This window comes from Crinia signifera, chromosome 4, assembly GCF_055691185.1.
Source record: "Crinia signifera chromosome 4, ASM5569118v1, whole genome shotgun sequence".
Taxonomy (NCBI): domain Eukaryota; kingdom Metazoa; phylum Chordata; class Amphibia; order Anura; family Myobatrachidae; genus Crinia; species Crinia signifera.
In genome coordinates this window covers 44,861,667-44,878,425 of record NC_139220.1, presented here as the reverse complement: position 1 = coordinate 44,878,425, position 16,759 = coordinate 44,861,667, and the positions used below count along the sequence as shown (strand labels likewise).

The window sequence follows — 16,759 nt, the reverse complement described above, 5'->3', positions numbered from 1 at the left end:
CACTAATTTGAAGTACAATGTGTCACGAGAAAACAATCTCAAAATCACTGGGATAAGTAAAAGCAAAAAAAAGTTATCCCCACTTAAGTGATACATGTCAGATTTGAAAAAAAGGGCTCTGTCAGGAAGGCAAAAACAGGCTGCGGCGGGAAGGGGTTAATACTGCTGCTAGTTCCCATCTTCCGCAGGGACCCCTGCTGCCGACAGCATATCCGCTGCTGGGACCCCGCTGCGGCGCTGCCAGGACCCCCTGCCTACCTAAGCCGGTGCCCCTGCCCCATATAATAAAATGACACACTAAAACCCATTTTGAGCAACTGCTTGTGAAGTAGTATCTAGCAGTGATGATGAAGTGAACACATCTATGCAATCAGATGCTGCTGCCATTCAGCAGTCACATAAAAAAGTGCCACATAGTTCCCTCCCCCACCAACCGCTTCTGAGAATAACAACTCCTATCCCACTACCTGACAGCATGAAATATAATACTATGAAAGTGTCATTTAATGTGGACTAAGTGTAAATGATAACCCAATATCAGACAGTGGGCAGTATTCAATGAGAAAAATTCTCCGTGTTTTATGGCGAGTTGGACGGAGACTTTTGCTCTCAAAAAGCGAGCAACCCTATTCAACATGCACTTTCCGTGTCTCTCCGTGTAGCAATTCTCCATCTTTTCATGGAGAAGTGGAATATGAACTTTTACAATAAAAGGTTTTTTGTTTTAATTTTGGTGTAAAAAAATCAGGAATTTTAATCTGTGAAAGGGCGTGCTATTTTTATTCATGTGCTTATAGCAATATATATTTCATTAAAAAAAATATATATATATATATATATATATATATTTTTTTTTTTTACACAGAGCAGCCAGAAGGGGGCCGGGAGCCGAGCCGCTCATTAGATATTCATATATTCACTGCACCCGATCATTACATATGCACGATCGGGTGCAGTGAATACCCGGCCCCCTGTTGGCTCTCCCGGGGGGGCAGCCTGTGCTGCCTGGCTCCCGGGGAGCCCACCTCCCCCCCACATACATTCTGGGGCAGGCAGTGAGACTTCCATCTCCCTGCCTGCCACCTTCCTCGGGCTCCCTGCGGCGTCACCTCATACGCCGGATTGGCTGATACTCGCCGCGGCGAGTATCAGTCACATTGAATAGTGTATAAAGTGCCGTGACGGAGAATCTCCAAACATGGAGAATCTCTGCAAAAACACGGCGAGTGCATGGCGAGCGAAAAAAAACCGCTTGCCATGCACGGAGAATAATCACATTGAATACTGCCCAGTGTCATGGATGCCAGTTCTCTGTCACATACAGCCCGATAGACAAGCACCAAGAAAGTCCCCAATTAAAGAAATATGATATACACATTTACAGTATGATTTTATATATACAATATATATGTACAGTTGAGTTTGCGTAGAATGCAACCTTTATCCAACATATGAAAAGGCATCACAGTCTCTTTTGGGGAGACAAGCATGACCTGACAACCAAGATTGTGCAGAATCGAGAATATAGTCACAATTAAGTTTCGAACATAGCTATACATGCTTCATATGCCAACACTAAATAATTTTAACTTGTAAGCACCCCCCTTAATTCTTCGCACCGTAAAGCTGCGTCCTAATCCCTCTGTGACGGTAGATGACAAGAAGTGGGCGTGAGTGATGGGAGGTGGGCGTGGCAAGTTGAATCGTGATTTGCAAGAATTAAAAATCATGGCGATCAACCACATAAATTAACATCCTTATGGAAAATAAACACTGGCTACTGCATTCAGGTTTGATTTGATAATCTATGAATAAAGGAAACATAAAATCAATGCTCTTTTTGCGTCATTTTACTGACAATAGTTTTTTCTTTATGGATACAGTAATAGAATTTTTTTTTACAATTTAGTAACAAGGCTTCAACTTCAATAGCCTATAAAATATTATACAAAGTACTCTTTACATTGAAGCAAATCCAGTTCCTTCAGAAATCCTGAATACTATTTCCGTAATGAAATCACATACAATAATTAGATATAAAGATGCACTTGTGCATATAAAGTAATCATTTTCTTGGCAGTTTTTAATTTCCATATTATTATTATTATTATTATTGTTATTATTATTAATAATTGTTATTACTGTTTTGGTTTTATTTATTTTTTTGCAAAACTTAATTACACTTTTGTTTCCTATGAGTTCAAATACTGCTTTGGAGGGCCATTGATTATATAACTGCCACAAATCAACTGCATAATGAAAGAATTCTAATGACATTTATATGAAAAAAAAAAAGAAAACAAAAAAAAGAAAACAATTTTCCCAATAAAATCCAGAAGTTAAACAAATGGAAACGTTGCAATAGAGATTAGAAGAAAATCGTCAAAAAATAGAGGATTCCTTTTCTTGGCAGTATTGTGTGTTATCTTGTTAGTGTTAGAATGATTCCTTGATGTTGTACAGTCCACGTGGAGAGCTGATTCTTCCGTGCTGAAGAGGAGGCCGCCGCCCCCTAAAGGGATGGACTCATGTAGAAGAGTGTACGAAGGCACACCAAGGATATAGGGCGAGTTGATATTAGAAGATTGTGGTTTCATACTTGGTGCTAATGCCCCTTTTCGTTTCCTGCCCTGGTTCAACAATCCAAGGCATATTGGCAAGTGTCTTTTGATCGGACTGGTCTATCTGTAGGTAGGAAGAGTAATACAGTAGATGATAATTAAGCATTATTTTAATAGCAGTAATTTGAATCTAGGTTATATAGATTAGAAATTTGCCTTTCAAACATTTACAGAATTTGAAATACTGTATGGAATGCACTTACTGTAAAGAATCCTTCCCTGTAATGTTATAAGCACTGTAGCCTCACACATTTTCAATTCTGCAGTGTGTTAATATTAGAGGTGAGCGAGTTCCGTCTTACTCAAATTTACTCGTATCTTAAAGTGGGATCTTGTTGCCTATCCAAAACACGTGACAGACGATAGCCAATCGTAAAAATTCTAAATTGCGATATTTTGGCAAAAAGAACTGAGTATATCAGAGTTAAACCGAACTTGCTCACCCCTAGTTAATATAAATATAAATATGGAATATAACAAAAACGAAACAACAGATTAATGTCCCCTTGGGTCATGTTTAGAAAATCTGTGGCTCTATTGGATTTATTTACGAAGACCCAACACTTCTGAGTCTGTTTTTGTCAGCATTTTAAAAGTCAAATGCTTTTACTTGCTGTGTCTTGCTAGTAAAAGCATTGCCTTTCTAAAATTTCTGACACATCGGGCTTAACAACCGGGCTTTTAGCAAATACACCACTAAATTTTTTAAAACTATAAATCCAAACTATGGATCTTAGTGGCATTAGGCAGGGAATTAGCCAATAGCTAGATAGATATAGTTTGCCCCATCTAATCTAGAATAATGAATAGATTATGTTAGGGATGGTCAAGGTTTATGGATTTCTGCTGTAGCATACACCCTGTTGATGATTTAGTACCATTATTTGGAAACCATTCCTTGATGAAAACCATTTATGGCTGCACACGTTCACAAGACACCATTGGTCATTGTAGCAGGAAATTATGACAGCCACTTATAGGCAAGCAAGCAGAGCAGGGGGCGGGTACTTTGTACAAATCTCTCAGATGCAAAATGAGTGGCAGCCAATCAGAGCAAGCCATGTGACAGCAAATGACCAGGATAAGAATTCTTAGTAGCGGGACAAAAAAACATTGCAACACATTGTATCTTCACTAGTTGATGGCGGCGAACATCACAAAGCCTCCAACAAATGGAATTTCTATTTCCATTGATGGCCATCCCTAGTTTACATTTGGTCTTACTTCATTTTAATTTGTACACCCCTCTCTCTCTCTCCCGAAATTAATCAGACATTCCATCTTTTCCAAAGACTCTAGTTAATGGGTGGCCGCAATCAAATGTACTGGCAAACCCCTTCAGCAATGAGTACATTGGACATAAATACCTACCGTTGGTTTTCGAATGCTGACTCGAGGTTTTGGAATAGGCTTGGTGGGCTTGCTGTCAAAGCTCTCTGGTAGTGTTGAAGAATGTCCTCCTTTCCTGGCCTGTAGTGCAAGCTGATATGCAACCTCAAATGCCTGGCCTAATGTCAGGATGATCTCATATGCTAAATTCTATGGAGGAGAAATAACATACAATTGACATTATTATTAGATACATAAACAGTGATTTCATATTTCAGTTTTATTTTACTATAATGGTCCTTTAACAACTGACAGTCATACCCTACAAAGTCATCAGTGTTCTGCACCATGGCACACATACTTCTCCCATTATATATCAGAAAGACAAATGCTTAAATTATCAGTAGCATCCCACAGTGAAAGGCCAGCCATGTCCTCCTAAAGAATATGGTTATGTTTATTTGATTTGTTAAAATTTTGTGGACAAATATCTTGTGTTGCTGCTAGAGTCAACATAAAGGTGCATAGGTACTGCAATGCAAGGTTCACTAACTATATCCTGAGACAGTGTCAAGGAGAAAAAGTGTCAGGGAGAGAGAGGTGGATAGAGAGTGTCCCAGGAAGAGAGAGAGAGAAAAGAGAGACAGTGTCAGGGAGAGAGAGAGAGAGAAAGAGAGGAAACAGTGTCAGGGAGAGAGAGAGAGAAAGAGAGGAAACTGTCAGGGAGAGAGAGAAAGAGAGGAAACAGTGGGGCAGATGTATTAACCAGCGTTAAGTGCAAAAATGCACTTAACGCTGGTTAACTGGGGGGGATTACGTCTGTCCCTAATGTATTACTAGCACACCTAACGTGCGCTAGTGACAGCCCGCCGAGTTACGCTCGGCGGGGCTGTCCCTGCAATCCCCCCCAGGGATTAACGGCCGGGGCGATGTATTAACAGCCTTCAAGGTGTTAATTCGCCCCGGCCGCTTCGCCAGCTCAGGGCTAGCGTTGTCCTATCCCCCACTATGGGGACCACGCTAGCCCTGCGTCTGGCTTGGGCTGCGCTGGAGATCTCGCGGTTTTTGCGAGATCTCGCGCATGCCCAGTAAGCCGGGCAGGGGGGGCGATGGGGAGTGCGCATGTGCGGGGCGGTGAGGGAGCCGATAAGGAGAGCCGTTAACGCTGGGCATAACGGCTCTCCTTATCGGCTTGGGGGATGTTAATACATCTCCCCATAACGAGTGCCCGCTTCTCCTCGTTATGCAGGAGAAGCGGGACTCGTTATTTCACAAACGTAACAAGCTTAATGATACATCTGCCCCAGTGTCAGGGAGAGAGAGAGAAAAAGTGTCAGAGGGAGCAAGAAATTTGCCCCATTCCGATCCAACCTGAATCAGTCCCTAAGCCCAAACAATTTGAGTTTTTTACTGCCTTGAAAGGAGAAAAAATTCTCCAACAGAATCCAAATGCAAAAATCAGACCTAAACCTTGTTATTGCACTACAGCTGGGTCAGACGTAATTAGTGTATAGAGTTACATTCTGGAGGGGTGTTAAAACTGAAATTTAAATAGCAGTTTGATGAGAAAGCTGTCTAACATCTGTAAGCTACATACAAAAGCAGCCAGTATTTACCCTCAAAGGAAACAATATGAAAGTACCGTATATACTCGAGTATAAGTCGACCCGAATATAAGCCGAATATAAGCCTAATTTTACAACAAAAAAACTGGGAAAACTTACTGACTCAAGTGGGACCCTCACTCGAGTATAAGCCGAGGGGGGCTTTTTCAGCATAAAAATGTTCTGAAAAAGTAGGCTTATACTTGAGTATATATGGTATATGCTCCCCTTGCATTGCAACATGGTTTGTTCCGGACACAAAATGACTCGCCTTTTTGCTTTATTGAATCTGTAATGGATGTAAGTTTTCAAATTAATTTTAATGTTACCTTTGTAGCTTCTACTGTTCATAGTTATATTTATGTTGTTTACAATTGTCATTTACAAATATGCATAAACTGTCTGAAAAATCAGATTGCGTAACAAAGATTATCACATTCTGTACCAGATGATCAAGACACGTTTGTATTGGTGCAATACTATGAGGCAAATGTACTGAGATGGGAGTTCTACTTAAGATGGGATTTAAGCTTCAACACAACACAAGCCATATTTATGGTCAACACATGGTCAACACAAGTTTTTATGTTTTTTGGTGTCTATGTTGCCATAAGTGTACCGCATCCCCTCGCATGCCTCGCCATGCTTCGGGCACGGTTCCTCGCTATTATATTCTCCCTTTATGCCCACTTTAATAGTAAAGTATGAACCAAGTCGGTCTAAATAAAAAAATATAAGAAAAGGTTGTGTCCACCTTTTGAGCTTCGACCATGTACAGTCGACCGTAAGCTTTTGTTGACCTTCTGTCACTGTTGATCTAGGGTATGTCAACCTAGTTGCTGATGACCAATAGTGGTTGATCTAGTGACTGTTGACCTAAACATTGTCAACCCAGGACGGCTCTCTTACGCCTTGTTCAAACTTGGCAGAAATTCACTAAGCTGTGGTGTGTTTTTTATTTTTATAGTATTTCCTGATTAAAAGTGTTAAGAAGCTGCTGCACGCATTTTCACCATTCGTCTTGTTTTACTATTGTATTTGTTCCCAAATGTAAGCTGCAGAAGAGTAGGTTCTAAAAGGTTCTAAGCCTTACACTAACACATAAATCATTCATAGACTTCTTTAGTAATGAGGCTACACATTCCATACAGAGGAGGCAGCCATTTTGTTGACTAAGTGAGGGGTTGGACCAGGGCCCCTGCCGGGCCCCTCCAGCAAGCCCGGTCCCGGGTAATTAGTACCCACTACCCCCCCCCTCTCGGCCGCCCTGCATATGAAAGCGTGTATATCCTGCTATAGTTATGAAGTACTGTAGCAATGTTATGGCTTGCTGGTGAATTGATAGGCTGCATTCCCACGTAAGACAAAATGGCTGCCTGCACGGTGTACAGTTGTACAATAACAAATTTACGTTCATGTTGAAGAATTTAGCAGGAACTAACCACATCAAAAGCTGTGAAAACATGACAATAATGGAGATTAGATTTCAAGTCTTTTGTGATATATGCAAATGTAGAGAGGTCTTCAGGATCCTGCGCAGCACATGATATATTGCGGATTTCATGTTCGGCGATGATTGCCTGTGGAAGGAAAGATGAACAGAATGTGCAATTGTGAAACGAAATGAAGTAACTTTCAATGCATGTTTTCTCTTTTAAACTCATAACGTAAAAAACAATGGGGGAAATTTACTAAGATGTATATTCTACTTCACATGTGATGTTGCTATGGGCAACCAATCAGAATTTACTTCATTTTTATTTAGCACCCTCTAGAACATAGTAGACAGGATCTGATTTCCATGCTTACCCGCACCCCAAAATGTCAGGTGCACTCTGCATGTCTAGAGCGACAATAACTTGGTTGACCACTAATGGTCAACCGAGACTAGTTAGACTCCTAAACATAGTCGGCAGCGTCTAGATCAACAGTAGCATTAAATTAAAACAAGCAACAGGTTGACAGGAACACGAGTGACAGTTAAAGGTCAACACTGGGATGGTATGATCAAGTTTTTTTGTTTTTTTTAAATCATGAAAAACTAGCGTTGATCTTGTCACTGTCGACATAGAAACATAGAATTTGATGGCAGATAAGAACCACTTGGCCCATCTAGTCTGCCCCTTTTTTAAACATGTTACCTCAAACCATATTTGATCCTTATTTTTTTGTAAGGATATCAATATGCTTATCCCAAGCATGTTTAAATTGTACTACTGTATTTGCCTCTACCACCTCTGATGGGAGGCTATTCCACTTATCTACTACTCTTTCTGTGAAGTAATTCTTCCTCACATTTCCCCTGAATCTTCCTCCCTCTAGTGTCAGTGCATGTCCCCGTGTTCTGCTGCTCCTCTTCCTGTGAAGAATGTCTCCCACCTGTACCTTCCTCCCTCTAGTTTCAGTGCATGTCCTCGTGTTCTGCTGCTCCTCTTCCTGTGAAGAATGTCTCCCACCTGTACCTTGTTAAAGCCCTTGATATATTTGAAGGTTTCTATCATGTCCCCCCTTTCCCTTCTCTGCTCTAAAGTATACATATTAAGATCTTTTAGTCTTTCCTGGTACGTTTTGTGATGTAGGCCATGCACCATTTTAGTTGCTCTTCTTTGTACAGTCTCTAATGTATTTATATCCTTCTGGAGATACTGTATGGCCTCCAGAACTGAACACAATACTCTAGGTGAGGTCGTACCAATGACCTATACAGTGGCATTATTACTTCTTTCTTTCTACTGCTGATACCTCTCCCTATGCAACCAAGCATCTGACTAGCCTTCCTCATTGCTTGACCATGTTCATGTTGACCTTTTGCTTGTGTCGACATTCTGTCATTGTCGATCTAGTGTATGCAGACCATTTTAGGCGTCTAACTAGTCACGGTTGACCATTAGTGGTCGATCAAGTCATTGTCAATCTAGACATTGTCGATCCGTCGACCAATGTAGTTTTGAGAGCATATAAATGACAAATTAGAACAATCTCGTCACCTTGCACCCATACTTTGAGTTAGCTTTGCTTGAACAGCTGGTCATGGGGCAATTACATGTCAACACATTACAGTAGGTCCATATCCAGTATATTCATAAATTTATGCTCCTCATATCGCCCTCTTTGGTTCGATTCCCACCAAGTCGCCATGTGTTTAGTTTATATGTTCTTCCCATGCTCATGTGGGTTCTCTGATTTCCTCCTACAATCCCCCAATACACCGGAAAGTTCCCTGGCTTCTGAAGCAAATAAACTCTAGGAGGTTATTCCAGTTGGTTCGCTCCCCTGCACAGGGAAATGATTTTTAGAGACTGTGTATGCATCTATCCGCATGTGCAGCCTCTTTGTGCGAGTGGGCACGGTGAATTGATTATTTGCGGACCGCTCTCACACATCAGTGCGGGAGGGGGGCTGCAGGCCGTGGTCGCGCCTATGGGAACGCCCAGCGTTCCATGGCATTCCCATGAAAATGCTGGGCGTTCCCATGGGAAATTTCACCGGTGACGCAGGTGCGGGGGACGAGCAGCTGACGTCAGCGGATTCCTGCTGCCCACCCTCTTTCCATACAGGGTGCCGCAAATCTAAGGCCAGCAGAGACTGACTTAGATCTGTGAGCGCTGGCGAAATCATTAGATGGTCAGCGATGGTCAGGGGTTGTTGTGAATGAAGCTCTGCGGTATACGTGGGAGCTATATAAGAACTCATATCCTCTCAAAGAAGAGTAAAAACATGACTTCAAAAGTGCAGCCTACTCCTTTATCATCACCTTGCCAGTAATTTCCACCATTATATCTTTTTCCCCTGAAAAACTGTTCCGCCAAGGTTCCTTTATGTCTTGAATAAATTTGAGTCACATGATGATGGAGTTGGTGATATAAATTGTCACTACCATAAATTGTTACTATCATACATTTCAATGAGTTCCATTCATTTGCACAACTGCACCAATAAATGTTCCTTCCTTTCCATAGCATGCCTGGATTACACATATTACACCCCATTTGCGAATATAGGGCCTGCTTTGAAGAACAGTACTAGGTGCTGCCCATACACCCGCCCCCCCCTCTCCCCAGACACCGCAGCATGTCAATCATGCTGTAGTTGATAGGGGGCTGCAGGCGATATTGTAAGAGCTGTTCTGCACATATCAGATGTTGTGTCCTTGCGCAGACCCCCAAACATTGTATTTTTCGCAGGCCTTCGAGTTTCTATAGAAATATGAATTAGGCCCTTAGAGCAAGCATACTAAGGGCAGCATACTTTGCTGTATGATTTCTAGTTAATATGTAAATGCCTTGGCTGTTGTACTTTTTCCACTCCAAATTTATTAAGATGGGAGTTCTATTTAACATGGAATGTTGCTATCGGCAACCAGATACTATCTATTATCTTCTAGAACACAGGTTTTTAAACTCGGTCCTCAGTCCACACAGTGCATGTTTTGCAGGTCTCCTCACAGAATCAAAAGTGAAATCTTTTCAAATGTGTCAATGAGTAATTAATGCACCTGTGCACCTGCCGAGTGACATGGACAACGCGAGCTGTGTGGGGACTTGAGGACCGAGTTCGAGAACCACTGTTCTAGAAGATGCTTAATAAATAAGAAATCGACTCTGATTGGTTGCCCATAGCAACATCCCATGCCATTGATATGCATTAGCAAAGCCACATTTCTGACCTTGGTATGATCTTCACGAAAGTTTTAAGAGTGGATGCAAAAGGGGTAGCACTGTATTCCCTAGGCATGGTCATAATCTGCATCTTTTACAGAACTGTAAGTAGACATTTTGGTGCCCTGTGCTAGAAAAGACAATTGGTGCCCCCCCTTCCGCCCACATATGAAAAAAGGGATAGTGCTTCAAAAAATAAAGAGGACTGGCCACAGAATAGTGCCAATTAACATTACACCACAAAGTAGTGTCCATTATTCACATTACACTACACACCCCATATACACATTATGCCACAATAGAGACTATAAAGGTAGAGCAGCTCACATACATTTAACCATAGTAGAGACACTTATACACATTATGCCACAATAGAGCCCCTTATACCAGACAGCAGTAGAACTGCTTATACACATTTAACTACAGTAGAGCCCCTTATATACATTACACCACAGTAAGGCCCCTCCTCCTCATTTCTTTAATTCACTTTCATCCTCATCATCATGATAAATGTAATCTTGCTACTATATAAGCATTGGTATGGACTCATCTAGAATTTAGTGTCCAATTCTGGGCACTGCTCCATAAAAGAAAAGAAAATTTGGAAATGGAGAGGGTTCAGAGAAGGGCAACTAAATTGATTAAGGATTTAGAGTCAATGAGAAACAAGTAGAGGTTAGCCAGTTTAGTTATGTTTACTTTTGGGAAAAAACGCAATAAAGAGGGGACATGAATAATATATACAAATACATCAATGGTCAATACAGAGAACTGTCAGGTGATCTGTTTACTATGAGAACTGGGCACAGGAGATTAGGGCGCCCCCTAAGGTTGGAGGAGAGGAGGTTTCATACCCTGCAAAGAAAATGATTCATTATAATTAAGGCCATTAATATATGGAACATTCTTCCAGAAAAGGTTGCGATGGTAGACTCATTTGATATATTTAAGACAGGGTTATACACATTTTTAGAACAAATAATATCCAGGGATACAACCATAAATTATAATAAATAATAGTCGACCAGTATTGCAGGTGATTGCTGTGTACGGCCGGGAGAAGTCGTGCGCCGTGAGTGGGTTCTGGCACAAATCCCGAGATCCCACCGATCTCGATCCTGGGATTGGCCACCCTACTATATATGAACTATGATTCTGCCTTCACCTCATCATTATCATCATCATTCCTCCTCTCCATTACTCCCCCAGGGAGCTGCTGGGATGCTTACCTTTTTACCTTTTCATTTAATTGGCCCTGCAGCAGTCATGATGTCTCTCATTTCAGATACAACCACACAACCGCACAAAAATTCATCCGGCAGTTTTCGAGATTACGGCGTTCAGACAGACAGGTGTGCTTCCGGGACTATGCTTTATACTATGTAAGGATATACATCGCAGGGGAATTCGCAGCGTTTTATGGGCATCACATGAAAATGCTAGGTTTTCCCATGGGAACGCAGGTCTGGCGTTCCCTGATCGGGACAGGCGACTGATGTCAGCGCCTGCCCCATCTTCGGTGGATAGCGACGGAAATAAAAGACAGTTTAGATTGACGTTTATTTCCGAAGTGGAGAGAAATCATTCGATGGTCCGCGAACATTGAATGATTTCTCTCCCCTTTGACCACATGTGAGGGGACGTGTTCGTGCGGCAGGGGGGGTGGAGGGCGTTCCGCCGGGCGGCGGCATTCGTTAAACTCGGTAAACAGCAAATTTACACTGCTTACGGAGCCAACCTGAATCACCCCTAAGTGAAAACAGACTAGTCAACCAGCACAAGGCAAGGCCCAGCATGTAAAGGGCCACCAAGCAATGCAATCATAATGTAATTGTGCAAAAGAACCAAAGCGATTAGGACCAACCCTACCTGTGCAGGCATCTTGCTGCCATGTTTCCTGTCGCCATGGCTGCGTGTGACACCCCGCCGCCACCCCCACGCAATATCGCGCATCTTTCAGGGTTCGATCACACTGGGTAAAGCTGGCCATATACTACAACGATATCAGGCAGGAACGTTCAATTTCGACGGGTCGTTTGATCAATTGTATGCACATCTTGACGTATATCGCTGCGATACGGCGTCCCGCAGGCTGAGAGGTGGATGCTCAGATCATACGTGCTGCAGGTATGATCCATCAGATTTGCCTGCGGTCGTAAGCAGATCGTATGTGCTCATTTGATCGCTCTCACGATCAGGTCTTATGCAGGTCGTTCTAATGTATGGCCAGCATACGTCCTCGCATGCACTGCGCGGCCGCAGCACATGCGCTACACTCCTAAATTTGCCTGTTTGCAATTTTCAGAGTTTTGCGTCTGTTACAGAATAAAGCTCCATGTACACAATATAACGTTTTTTTTTTTTTTTAAATCATCGCACAATCTCGTCTATATTCCCATCGTTTCACTGTATCACAGATCCTACGTGGACCTAAGTCTTGGAAAACATTTTCAGATCCCTTGGGAACTTTAACAGCCAGCCTGAACCTGGTGGCATGCAAGTGAGCATACAATATTAAAATACAGTAATGACTGTGGATAGAAGGGCTTATCTTGCTAAGCCTGGATCAGGAGAAATGCTACATCAGCTGCTGGAAATTGACTCTGGAAACAGCTGTTTTCACATATTTATACCATTGCTTGGATTTTAACATTGCATTGGGAAGCTAATAGAGGTTACTCCTGCTTGCCCAGAATGTCAGGGAGACTGATGGATTTCAGGGACTCTGAGAGTAAACCAGTCTCCTGAAGCTGCTCCCAAGAAAGTAGGACGGTCTGGCCCCTTAATGATGATATGCACAGTGCTTGGTGTCAAATGTGCAGCACAGAGCAGTTGGGGGCAAGGCCACAATCAGGGGCGTAATTAGATGTTCGTAGTCCCCATAGCAAAAGTTTGTAAGGGCCCCCTATTTAGCGACTGGTGGTATTAAATGTATGTAAAACATATTACTTAGACAGTAAAGATGGGCCCCTTCAGCTCTGGGCCCCATAGCAGCTGCACCCCTTGCACCTATGGTAGTTATGCCCTTGGCCACAATGACGTGAGTCGCTGCACCAATTACCCTGGTTTTTCCGCCTACTCATCAGGTTCTTCCCGAAGGCATAATTAAGAAGTTGGCCAGTACGACTGTATTTTACATTTTGGGGACCTTTTCAAAGCAGGTACATATATTTATTTGTTTTTATTTTTTCTGAGTTGTTCTAGACACAGTACTATTATAAATCTGTCAGCTTGAAGCGACCTATACTACAGTAAGTGTAAGGGTTGCAATAGCAGTGACGCACTTATAAATTCTTTACTCTGGAACATCTTCCGCTGTTCTATCAGAATGTTCTTCAACCTTCTAGGACAATTTAGGTACGGGAACAATGCAGATACTGCCTTCTGTCCACACCAGTGTCATAATTAGGGCTGTGTGACTTGTGCCATCGCCCAGGTCACTCGTCTTATGGGTGACCTGATTTTGAGAATGCTTGAATGTTAGAAAAAAATACAAGATGGAAGAAACTGCAAAAAGACAACAAAGCAGCATTGCTTAGAACAGAGGGGAAAACCTGTAAAAGTATGATCATAGAATAGAGATGGTACTAAGGGGGTCATTCAGAGTTCCCCATAGAAATGCAGCAATCACTATTCAGCGATTTCCCCAGTTTTGAGAGAGTGCAGGAGCTAGAACTTAAACTGTGGTCTCCCCGCGACCGCAGTTTGAGTTGAGATGGGGGACGGGATGCTGCGTTTTCTGGGAGCGGCCCAAAACATGGCTGGCCTGCACCTAGCTTCACAGTTAGGCTTCGCATCCAGTCATGTGCCAGCGCTGTTTAGCAAAACTGCAACTGCAACCAGCTCTGAATCAGTCCCTAACTTCCAAAAAATGTACCAGTCCAATGGAGAATGAGAAGAGACCAAAACCAAAAACTCAGCCCCGGTGCACTCTGGGAGAGGAATGCAGCATACAAAAATTATATTGCGTGGAAACAAACTGAATAAGGGAAGAGTTGAAACATAGGCCTATGGTTCTAGATGTCTGGATGGAAAGGTAAGTATGCAAACATTGAGGTGGGTCAATCAATGATTTCCTGAGAACAGAAGAGATTGTTGATACATTTATCCTTTCAGAACAACAATGCTAACTGCACAAGTTATAGTTATAGCATTTCAATGACATGGCTGATAATCTGCCAACTGGTCTCCATATTCATTTTACTGAAGCATTAAGTCCTTCACCAAGATGGCTGCCAACAGTGCTACTGCACATGCGTGGCACCATCTTTCCACTGTTTGAGAACCACAATACATTCTCAGCTCTGGTTACATTTTCCTGCACATACGGCTGCATATATATATATATATACAACTCCAGAAAAAAGGACAATAGTAAAACGATCAGGTGATCCAACGTTTCAAATATTACAACATTTTTCATCACCCTGATGAAAAATGTTGTAATAAAATTTGAAACGTTGGATCACCTGATCGTTTTACTATTGTCCTTTTTTCTGGAGTGCCACCCGCCTGTGTGTTGTTGTATATTGGAGTGGGCCTCATCCCCCTCTCCTGGGAGGGCACCCGACCCGTTTGTCTGCTGCTGCATGGAGTGCCGGCCACCCTTTGGACCCACTATATATATATATATATATATATATATATATGTCTGGATGTCCTGCTGTATGGGTGTCCAAATCTATCTCTCTATACATGTTACATCTGCCCCACCTGCAGTGCCGCATGGTTTTGCCCATTTTGAGAACAAATTTGTCCTGCAATCAGGTCTGAAGTAGTAAGTTTAGCTGGACATCCTGAGTAAGCTGAGGGTACAAAATCCCAGCTGCGACCCGGCTTGCAAGTGCTTTCACACTAGTCGCCTGACCCTTCTTAAAGCCGTGTGGGTGAGATAGTCGGGAGGCGGGGCCGATTTGGTGCTGGGAGATGTCAGCATCTCCCAGCGGTGACTTTACAGTGCAGTGAACGGGACCCGGGTCGACGTACCCGTTCACACTACCCCTGGACCCGCGACCGTCCCAGGTCTGAAATCCTTAACATTGGACCCAGGACAATCTTCCAGGACCCTTTCACATTGACCAGTTTCCTGGATTGTCCATGTGTAATAACCCGGGAAATATTTATCAGTGTGAAAGGGGTATTAGATGTCTGATGGGCCGGTGACTCAGGATCGCAGTAGCCGGTGTCGACGCCTCATGCAGATTTTGCCGATTTCCTGATCTGAATCTGACCCATATTTCTATCACACAAAGAATAATAATATATATTTTCACATCTCTAGCTTGCTCATTTTTTTTATGCCCAGAAAAAAAAAGAAACAGTGGTAGTGGCCTCTAATATAAACCCTAGACAAACGGTGGCATGATCTGTTTTATGTGCTCTGTTCGTTTTGTTCATTTCATCTTGCTGTTATAACAACAGCAAATCCCATTTGGAATCCTGAATAATCTTCTGATTTGATGCAGTAATTCTGTGTCTCGGGAGAGAATGCCTCTGTTACACAGAAGCTGGCTGTACATCATATAAGGCAGTTTGCAAACTCTCGGTTGGGCACAAGCATTTGTATGCTGCCTGTAATCGCCTCGGTGTGACGCTCCCTAACCTTGAGTAGCTTAGTGGAGCATTTACGCAATGACAAATTATTTCATATTCCCTGTATGCAACAGGCGCCTCTGCGGTGTTTTGATGTTTAATGAAGCATATTAGAGATCTGTGGATATTATGTTAATGCTGTTACCTCATTGTGAATTATAATATTGCTGCAACCCGAGCGGAGAAGAAGAACCTACATTATGTTCCGTCTACATTATAGAAACCTAATGTGCTGAATTAGGTGCCAATTTTAGCATGAATGAAGCCTATTTACATACAGACTTAGGTGAAAGGTAATATTGAGACTAATGTACATTTTGCAAATGGGGAACACTTGTCACTTTACTATTTAATATAATGGATGAAACTATGATAATGAGGCTCTTGTGCGTTTTTTTAACAGTTATTTTTTAAATGTACAAATACCATACCTCCCAACTTTTGGAGCTGTGCAATCGAGACGATGCTCCTGCGCGCCGGAGGCGCGTTGAAATTTTAGGGGGGCGTGACCTAATTTGGGGGCGTGGCCTATACTCGCGGCTCTTCCGCGAGGCCACGCCCCCATTTTGCCGCTATGGGGGCATGACCCAGAGGCTCTGTGAGCCTCTAGCCATGCCCCCAGCCCCCTGGCTACAGGTATAGACGCTGTGCGCATGCGCACAGCGTTTATTCCCCGCTGCTTAGCAGCCGACAGGGGGGACTCCCAACAGCCCCCCCACACCGCGGGACACTGCCGCCCGCAGGTGGGACATCGGGACAGGCCCTGACAATCGGGACTGTCCCGATAAAATCGGGACTGTTGGGAGGTATGAAATACTGTTCTCTTTTTCCAATATTAAGTTAATAGTGATTATACCAAAGCAAGGGTACAACAAAAGAAAAGGGTGGGGGTAAAAAGAAAATTGGGAAAAAGACGGCAAGACACTCAGAAAATAACTCTGGCAGTAGGCAATGG

The 16,759-nt window shown here is 42.7% G+C and overlaps 1 protein-coding gene across 2 annotated transcripts in view; it reads right to left on the bottom strand.

Moving 5' to 3' along the window:
* Positions 1 to 1,835: 1,835 nt before the first annotated feature.
* The window catches only part of LOC146074010 (ankyrin repeat and sterile alpha motif domain-containing protein 1B-like), a 160,788-nt gene continuing 145,864 nt past the window's right edge, over positions 1,836 to 16,759 (bottom strand). For both annotated transcript variants that reach the window (XM_083181683.1, XM_083181684.1), the window contains 3 exons: positions 6,997 to 7,134; positions 3,993 to 4,160; positions 1,836 to 2,685 (listed from right to left, as the gene is read on the bottom strand). In XM_083181683.1, the coding sequence (XP_083037809.1) occupies positions 2,578 to 2,685; positions 3,993 to 4,160; positions 6,997 to 7,134 (414 nt within the window). In that variant the 3' untranslated portion in view covers positions 1,836 to 2,577. The remainder of the gene's footprint in view (positions 2,686 to 3,992; positions 4,161 to 6,996; positions 7,135 to 16,759) is intronic.